Raw genomic sequence first — 10070 nt, forward strand, 5'->3', positions numbered from 1 at the left:
CACAGAGACTGAACAGTCACATACAGCTCGGGGACACATTACCACTGAATGGCCGCAGTGGTGGACATGAACATGGACCGGATGTCATCACTTCTGATCCACTGGGGACAGGAAGCACATCACTGGAATGGAGGAATGGAGTGTTTTTATCCTTGTGGGGTGCAGTTTCCATGCATTCATTAATTTTTAATTGGGGTTGGACAACCCCTTTAAGGGCCCTTCAACAACTGCCATGAATCTGGGCAAATATAGGAAGCAAATTTTCCTACGAACGCTTAGTTCCCAATAATTGGTCTATGTATAGGTGCTGATGATCACCCAGCAAATAAGCAAAACACTTAAATGATTAAAGTAACGATCATTCATGCCCCTTTCAGTTTGCATTGGGCCGTGTGAAAGGCCAGTTAAAGGGGTTTTCCAGGACTGATCGGTGGGGGACCAACACCTGGCACCTCAGCCGATCCTCTGTTTGAAGAGGCCTTCTCATAGCATACAAGGCATAACACTGTACATTGTATAGCGGCTGTGCTTGGTATTGCAGTTCAGGCCCATTCACATGAATTGGACTAAACTGTGCCTAGGTCATGTAACTGATGACCATGACATCACTGGTCTTGGAAGAGTCCATTGGGCTCACTTAAGCACAGCCTCTTCAAACAGCTGATGTGCGGGTGTGCTGGGAGCCTGGCCCCCACCATTCGGACACTGGTGACCTTTCCTGAGGATAGGCCATCAAAATCTGAATCCTGGACAACTCCTTTAAATGTGTGCCTATCTTCAATCAGCACTCGTTTATTGGCCAGCATCGTCCCATATAAGAGGACATGGTGATTTTACACTACAGGCAGATTTTCACAGTGATGTCACAGTACAAAGATAATAAACACAGTGATGTCACATACCTCCCAACCGTCCCAGATCTGGCGGGACAGTCCCGGATTTCAGGGGCTGTCCCGCTGTCCCGGTATGGGGGTGGTATGTCCCGCTTTCTTGCAGCTGTCTCTACGTCTATAGGAAGCAGAGCTAGTTGCCTGTATGATGAAGCAGAGAGCCGGCATCAGCTCCCTGCTTTATCATCCTTCCCTCCTGCCGGCTCTCCGCACCTCTGTTCTGTGCAAGGGGCGGGGCCGGCCGGTAGTCAGCCTCGGCTCCGCCTTCTTCGCCGATGTCCTGCTGCTGCTGCTAGGAACAAGCTAAGTATGTGGTGTTTATTTTATTTTTTACTTTCTTTGAGGGGCACAATGTGGGCATATTACTGGGGGGCACAATGTGGGCATATTACTGGGGGGCACAATGTGGGCATATTACTGGGGGGCACAATGTGGACATATTACTGGGGGCACAATGTGGACATATTACTGGGGGCACAATGTGGGCATATTATTGGTGGGCACAATGAGGGCATATTACTGGGGGCACAATGTGGGCATATTATTGGTGGGCACAATGAGGGCATATTACTGGGGGGCACAGCTGGGCTTATTACTTGGGGCACAGCTGGGCTTATTACTGGGGGCACAATGTGGGCATATTATTGTGGGCACAGCTGGGCATTTTACTGGTTTACTGGGGGCACATAACTGGATATATTACTGGGGGCACAGCTGGGCATAATTCTGTGAAGACACAATGTGGGCATACTGTGCAGTGGCTTGAAGGGGGAATAATTACTATGTGGGGGCATTAAGTAGACTGGGTGGGATTAGGTGTATAGTTATGTTTTAGGCGGAGTTAGAGGTGTGGCCCAGTGCGGAAAATGTGTCCCTCTTTGTTCATTTACAAAGTTGGGAGGTATGATGTCATGACACACAGATAGTAAACACAGTGATGTCACAGTATAGAGATAATAAACACAGTGATGTCACAGTACAGGGATAATAAACACAGTGATGTCACAATACAGAGATAATGCACATAGTGATGTCACAGTACAGGGATAATAAACGCAGTGATGTCACAGTACAGAGATAATAAACACAGTGATGTCACAGTACAGGGATAATAAACACAGTGATGTCACAGTGCAGGAATAATAAACACAGTGATGTCACAGTACAGGGATAATAATCACAGTGATGTCACAGTACAGAGATAATAAACACAGTGATGTCACAGTACAGGGATAATAAATACAGTGATGTCACAGTACAGAGATAATGCACATAGTGATGTCACAGTACAGGGATAATAAACACAGTGATGTCACAATACAGAGATAATAAACACAGTGATGTCACAGTACATGGATAATAAACACAGTGATGTCACAGTACAGGGATAATAAACACAGTGATGTCACAGTACAGAGATAATAAACACAGTGATGTCACAGTACAGAGATAATAAACACTGTGATGTCACAGTACAGGGATAATAATCACAGTGATGTCACAGTACAGGGATAATAAATACAGTGATGTCACAGAACAGAGATATGGGTGATCGAGGAGAAATATTATAAGGCATTTTGAATCTTTTTTACACACTGGACATCCCTTTAAAGATTTTTGCAAACCCATTTTAGATTGCAAGGGAGTCTATTATGGGTCCATAGAATTCTGTGGGAGCCATATTACAGATCTACGGTCATGGCATAGTGCAGGGGCATAATACGGCTCCTGAGTATGCCTGGCCTCTGTAAGCTTCCGTAAAGGCTCTGCGGGGCAATATGTTTACACAGATATTCTCGCAGCATGTTGTGACTATTTTTTCCGTCAGATCTGTACCGTCAGTTGTAGCCATAATTATTAACTTTAGAGTTATTTTTCTCCCGTAACCTCTATACTGACCTAATGATGTGACATATTGAAAATGAACCTCATTTTTAAATTGCGTCACAATGGTTTAGAACTTACAGTGGGATTTTTATTTCGTTCACTTTAAAGCATGTAACTAAAAACTGCCTGTATAACTCAGGCCTAAAGAAAATAAACTTTCCCAATATTGGCAGGAATGTCAGCCCCATCCTGGGAGACAGCGCCTCAGGGCTGTAATTCCTCAGACCGGCTGTATCAGATTACATTATAAAGCTTCTGTTTCCTGGAGGGGTAATCACTACCCACACCTTCCGGGCCACAGACACAGATATCTGGCCATAAACAGGCGAACAATGCAATATATTCCTCAAATGTGTTCATCAGTTTGTTATAAATAAAGTTGTGAAGACAAACAGCAGAGCTGCTGCCCGCGGCAGCCAATCAGGTCACCTTGTTCCGCTAGAATCTGGTTGCCATGGGCAACACTGCCAGTATTTGAAGACAATACTGTGCAGACAACCAATCAGATTTTCGGAATTTAGCCGACGGGAAATAAAACTGTGAATGGCGCTTTAGTTAGTGACTACTTTTTTGGTCCCCTGCCATTTTCGAAAGCTGCATCCTGACATTTTGGCCGTAGTGCTCGATACAGTAATACTTCAACCATAGCCACATTGCAATTGTCCGACACGTGTAGTCACCATGGCCAAAACATTTCAGCATTCGGTTCTATGGCCGAAAGATCATGACACAGCTATCCCTCGCGATTTGCAGAACGAGCTATCCCTTTTGCACACGTGAATAAATTAAGTTTTTTGGAGATGCTGCCGTCAATCTTCTTTTCTTATTCGGATGACCAAAGTGGATCTGAGGTCATGATGGGCTGAGGCATTCCGGTTTTTGTGAGTGCTGCCCTCACGGTAGTGAGTGCTGCCCTCAACACTGTTATCACTATCCTGAGGATAGGCCATCAGTATAAGGCCTAGTTCACACGAACGTGTGTGATCCGTGGCCGTATTGCGGGCTGCAATACACGGCCACAGTTCCGCGTGCATTTCGCATGACGGATGCGGACCCATTCACTTCAATGGTTCCGCAAATCCGGAATTGCGGAACGGCCGCACGGAACGGCACCCCTCGGAAGCACTACGGAGTGCTTCCGTGGGGTTGCGTCCCGTACTTCTGTCGTTCCGCAAAAAGATAGAACATGTCCTATCTTTTTGCGGAACGGGCGGATCGCGGACCCATTAAAGTGAATGGGTCCGCGATCCGATGCGGCTGACCTACGGCCGGCGATCGTGCATTGCGGCCCGCAATTTGCGTGTGAACTCGGCCTAAAACACTTGGAAAAAGCCAATATGACAGTAGCAATTTAGATACAGACATCTAGCGGAGTTGGGGGGACTTCGATAAGAACTAACGAGGAGGTGTGGGTCCGGTTTCCATAGGAGATACGCTGACTCACAAAATCATCTCTAAAATAGGTTTCGTCTATTTTCTGTCAATAAATTCTAGGAACGCTGAATCGGCCGCACATTTCATAGGTTTGATAGGCCATAAATGCTTGATCGGTGAGGTCCAACTGCTGAGCCAATCAATGGTGGTGCCCTATCCCTTTTCCTAAACTTCAGACTTAGGCTACTTTCACACTGGCGTTTTGGCTGTCCGTTTGTGAGATCAGTCATGGGCTCTCACACGCGGTCCAAAATGGATCAGTTTTGCCCTAATGCATTCTGAATGGATAAGTATCCGCTCAGAATCCATCAGCTTGCCTCCGTTCCGTCTCCATTCCGCTTTGGAGGCGGACACTAAAACTCTGCTTGCAGCGTTTTGTTGTCCGTCTGACGAAACTGAGCCAAACGGATCCGTTCTGACACACAATGTAAGTCAACGGGGACGGATCAGTTTTCTATGACACAATCTGGCACAATAGAAAACGGATCCGTCTTGGCTATGTTAAAGATAATACAAACGGATGCAGACGGTTGTATTATCTGAACGGATCCGTCTGTGCAGATCCATGACGGATCCGCACCAAACGCGAGTGTGAAAGTAGCCTTATTTTCTTCTTCAATTAGGCCTCATGCACATGACAGTTTTTTGGGTCCGCATCCGAGCCGCAGTTTGGGGCCGCAAAAGATGCGGACAGCACTCCGTGTGCTGTCCGCATCCGTTCCTCCGTTCCGTGGCCCCGCCAAAAAAATAGAACATGTCCTATTCTTGTCCGTTTTGCAGACAAGAATAGGCATTTCTACAATGGGCGGCCCGTTCCATTACGCAGATTGTGGAAGGCACATGGGCGGCTTCCGTTTTTTGCGGATCCGCGGTTTGCGGACTGCAAAAAACGGAACGGTCGTGTGCATGAGGCCTAAATCACGCATAAATATCAGTCAAATCCAGATCCTTATATTGACCAATGTAAACGGCTTCATATTTTTTCATGACCTGCTGGTGCCAATACAAATATCTGAAATATGGTAACACAGCCACGTGAAGAACCACATTAACCAACATTACCTCAATCTTCAGAACCTCCCATGAAACATGAGGCTGAAGACATATTTACAGCAGATATGATTATAATAATTGTGACAGATTTCTGTTGCTGAAAAGTGACAGATTTATGAACTAGACATGAGGGTCACCATTTGGTCTCTTTGCTGTCTCAGGTCTCCACGGACCGGTTACGTATCCATTATCTTTAATGTGTGTACTCACATATCAGTGGTTTTCCACGGACCATGGTTGGCAGTGACACAGAATCATGCCTATTTTGTCTGTGACTACAGATCCCTCATGAACATTATCATCTATCGGTCCATGAAAACCACGGACACAGCATGGATACCATCCATGTTTGGTCCATGGTTTTTACGGACGAAAAAAACAATCTTAAGTCTAGCAGTGTACGTGGAACACGGATGACACATGGAGAGCAAAAAGCGGACCCACAGACCAAACACGGATTCTTCACAGACATCTTCACAGATGAACCACGGATGAACCACGGACACAGCATGGATACCATCCATGTTTGGTCCATGGGTTTTTAGGACCAAAAACCAATCTTAAGTCTAGCAGTGTACGTGGAACACGGATGACACATGGAGAGCAAAAAGTGGACCCACAGACCAAACATGGATTCTTCATAGATGAACCACTAACCATCATGTCATGGATGTCATCACAGACACAGACATGTGAAAGAGGCCTAATAATTACTGGAAATTATCATCATTATCATTGACGGTACATCACTTATCAATCCAAAAATTTCTCACCCAACACCCATAGATTTTAAAATCAGAAATGCACAAGTTGGGTAACGTGAAGACACAATGGGGCACGTTCATCAATCTTGACCTGGAATGGGGAAGACGTTTAAAAGTGCCCGTGAACTGCACAAGGTAGAACGTGACATACTGCTTAGGTAGGACCCAAAAAATCTGCCCAACAACCTCTCACATATCAATCAAAAATGTTCTTGTTCCACCTTCATAAATTTCCCAATCATAAACGCACAAATGGAGCAATGTGAAGACACAATTGGGCACATTTATCATCTGTCATAATTCTCAAGACCTGGAATGGGAAAGACATGGCAAAGTGGACGTGAACTGCACAATGCATAACCTGATGTAGTGAATACCTACTGACATACTGCTCGGTTATGACCCAAAAAATGTGCCCCATAACTTCTCACTTATCAATAAAAACATTTCTTGCTCCACATCCATAAATTTCACAATCATAAAAGCACAAATGGGGCAACGTGAAGAAACAATTGGATGCATTTATCAATCTCAAGACCTGGAAAAGTGGCGATAAACTGTATGAGGTACACCCTGGCACAGAGATCACCTACTGGTCGGGTATGACCCAAAAATGTGTCCCCAAAATTTCCCATATTCCTATCATGGGAAATATTTGTTTGCCTTTTCCCCGGCAAACGTTCAATCTCTAAAACTCAGGCACAACCTTCACGTCTATGACTAGCTTTAGATTTCAAGAGATTCTGCAGGAGCTCCACAAGAAACACAGAGCAGACAAATATGAAACTGAACTTGTTTGCACCCAAGGAGCGATGCCCCATTCTGCAGACACCCAAGCGAAGAACTTTTTCTGAAATGCAAAGTCTACAAGACACAGCAAATGGCTTGCTGCAACACGTCAGCTCAGGGTACTTACTTCTCAAGGCTCCCACCAGCATGTTCCCGTCTTTAATTAACTCCTTAATAAACTTATTGGTCCTCTCCAGCTCAATCTCATGACACTTGAGCCTTTCCCTGAAGTCTGGGCTATCCAAGTAAGAATCACTGAACTCCAGAGTGGGGAGTCCCATTGTAAAGAATAATCCTTAGATCCTTAAAGAGAAGAAATCTTTCTTCTTGCAAAGTTTTTTTTTTTTTTTTTGAGAAGTTGTGATGCCTTCTCCCAGCACAGAGGAGAATCAGAGCATGCACAGCAGCAGTGCTGGAGGAGATCTGCGGTCAGTGTCACCCTGCTGCATTGTCCCTATGATCAGGACAGAAGGCTGCTGCTGCTGCACAGAGGAAACTCTACTTTTCAGACATTTCCGGCAGATCAGACTCTTTCTTAGCTTCTATCCCCTCCCTTCTGCACAAAGCTTCCAGGCTGATCAATCCTGCTAAAGCCAATACAAGTTAAACTCTGATTCCAATAGATCCCCCACCCCCTGTTCTCCTGCTACAGAGGGACTCCAAGCAAGGTCACACTCAGGTCACCTTACATTCCTAGATAAACTTCACAGAAAATAAGCTGCATGCCCCTTTTGTTCTGGATTCCTCCTTAGCTGCAGTGAAATAGAAGCTAAATATGAAGGAGATTGCAAGGATCCTCGAAGCTGGGAAAATGTTGATGACATCACAATGAGCTGCGGCTGCACTTATTACATGGGAAACTTACAACATTAGGAAAGAGAGCTGCAAATCAGAAACTTTTTGTTAAAGAATAGGAAACTTGAGAAGTTTGTCTCTAGAGTGCCATCTGTAGGTGGCTCGGGGAATGGCAGGACCTTTGACTGCATTACCTCATAGGGGTTTACTATTTTAGCCTGTCAAAAGACATATGCAGTCAGGGTTGCCAACCATCCAGAAATTCCAGAAAGAAATTCTTGGACAGTCTGTAAAAAATAAGGCACTTTTTTTTACAGTCTTCATGAAGAAACAAATACCGTAGATGTGTCCGCGATTGTTTTGAGGATGATGGTACCTCAGCAGATGATTGTGATTGGCTCACACTAAAGACTAATGGCGGGCAGCACGGTGGTTCAGTGGTTAGGTTCGAATCCGACCAAGGACAACATCTGCATGGAGTTTGTATGTTCTCCTTGGGTTTCCTCCGGGTTCTCCGGTTTCCTCCCACACTCCAAAGACATACTGATAGGGACCTTAGATTGTGAGCCCCATTGGGGACAGTTGGATGCTAATGTCTGTAAAGCGCTGCGGAATATAGTAGCGCTATATAAGTGCGGAAAATAAAAATAAACAATAATACTAATGAATTCATATCAGTATATTGAGCTGTAGACCTGTATTACTTATTCAATGTGTTTCCAATTTGTCCTTAAAAAATGTTGGCTGTCTGTGATTTTTAAATAAGTTATCTAGAAAAGATATTCTGTAGAAGTAATCCATGAATAATGTCAATGGAGATAAAACATAACTTTTACTATTAGAATAAAAAAAAAAAAAAAGATGGCCCTTAAAGGGTTTCTGTCACCCCACAAAAAACATTATTTTTTTTTTGGATAGTTACATTCCTTATAGCGCGATATAGGAGAATATAATGGTCTTACTTACTTTCATGCGGCCGTTTCTTTAGAAAACGAAGTTTTATAATATGTAAATCAGGGCTCTACCAGCAAGTAGGGCGTCTACTTGCTGGTAGCCGCAGCAGAAAACCGCCCCCTCGCCGTGTTGATTGACAGGGCCAGCCGGGATCTCCTTCTCCGGCCGGCCCTGTCAGTATTTCAAAAATCGCGCGCCTCTGGTCATTCGGCGCAGGCGCTCTGAGATGAGGAGGCTCGTCTCCTCAGCACTCCCTCAGTGCGCCTGCGCCGATGGCGTCTTCTCTTTCGGTGATGTCATCGGCGCAGGCGCACTGAGGGAGTTCTGAGGAGACGAGCCTCCTCATCTCAGAGCGCCTGCGCCGAATGAACAGAGGCGTGCGATTTTTGAAATACTGACAGGGCCGGCCGGAGGAGGAGATCCCGGCTGGCCCTGTCAATCAACACGGCGAGGGGGCGGTTTTCTGCTGCGGCTACCAGCAAGTAGACGCCCTACTTGCTGGTAGAGACCGGATTTACATATTATAAAACTTCGTTTTCTAAAGAAACGGCCGCATGAAAGTAAGTAAGACGATTATATTCTCCTATATCGCGCTATAAGGAATATAACTATCCAAAAAAAAAAAAGAAGATTTTTGTGGGGTGACAGAAGCCCTTTAAGATAAACAAAAATATATATATATATATAAAAAAAGAAGAAATGTGGTAAGAATGATGGTGCACGGCGGCACCCATAAATCGGTGAACATAGAAAACCGTTTGTCCTACCACACCCCAGGTATGTTACAACGTTCATCGATTGTCCAACAGGTAACAGGCAAAACTATCCCTGAACAGTATGGTAGTGATGTGAACGTATAGACAGGGTTGGGATATACTATCCCTGATAATGCCCTAAACAGGGGGTGCTAAATCTGGCCCTGAGAACCTAGCCACAGAGCACCCGCTCTGACCAAGGGCGACCCCATCCGGAACCTTACCCTAGATAAACAAGCCCTAGGTAGCCCATAGCTACACTTGTATCCATGAATCAAGACAGAACTACAACTAGGGTGAAGATATAGTTCTATAGGAAGGAGGGTGGCAGCGGGTCCATGTCCCACTCCTCCATTCACAGAGGCCTGATGTATCCTGCGGGCAGATTGTAACTATATATCTTCATCCTAGTTGTAGTTCTGTCTTGATTCATGGATACAAGTGGACCGAGTCAGTTTATTGCAGCTACGTTTCCACTTCAGAGTACTTATCTTTGTACTATTTCGTGTATGCCGAGTCCTAGGGAAAGAGAAGGATAGGGCTACCTATGGCTTGTTTATCTAGAGTAAGGTTCCGGATGGGGTCGCCCTTGGTCAGAGCGGGTGCTCTGTGGCTAGGTTCTCAGGGCCAGATTTAGCACCCCCTGTTTAGGGCATTATCAGGGACAGTACATCCCAACCCTGTCTATACGTTCACATCACTACCATACTGTTCAGGGATAGTTTTGCCTGTTACCTGTTGGACAATCG

The 10070-nt window shown here is 45.1% G+C and overlaps 1 protein-coding gene across 1 annotated transcript in view; it reads right to left on the reverse strand.

Annotated features, from left to right (window-relative positions):
* The window catches only part of ARHGAP42 (Rho GTPase activating protein 42), a 323239-nt gene extending 315676 nt beyond the window's left edge, over positions 1 to 7563 (reverse strand). The window contains exon 1 of the mRNA XM_040426303.1: positions 6945 to 7563. Within this exon, the coding sequence (XP_040282237.1) occupies positions 6945 to 7098 (154 nt within the window). The 5' untranslated portion in view covers positions 7099 to 7563. The remainder of the gene's footprint in view (positions 1 to 6944) is intronic.
* Positions 7564 to 10070: the final 2507 nt, after the last annotated feature.

This window comes from Bufo bufo, chromosome 3 (assembly GCF_905171765.1).
Source record: "Bufo bufo chromosome 3, aBufBuf1.1, whole genome shotgun sequence".
NCBI classification, from domain to species: Eukaryota; Metazoa; Chordata; class Amphibia; order Anura; family Bufonidae; genus Bufo; species Bufo bufo.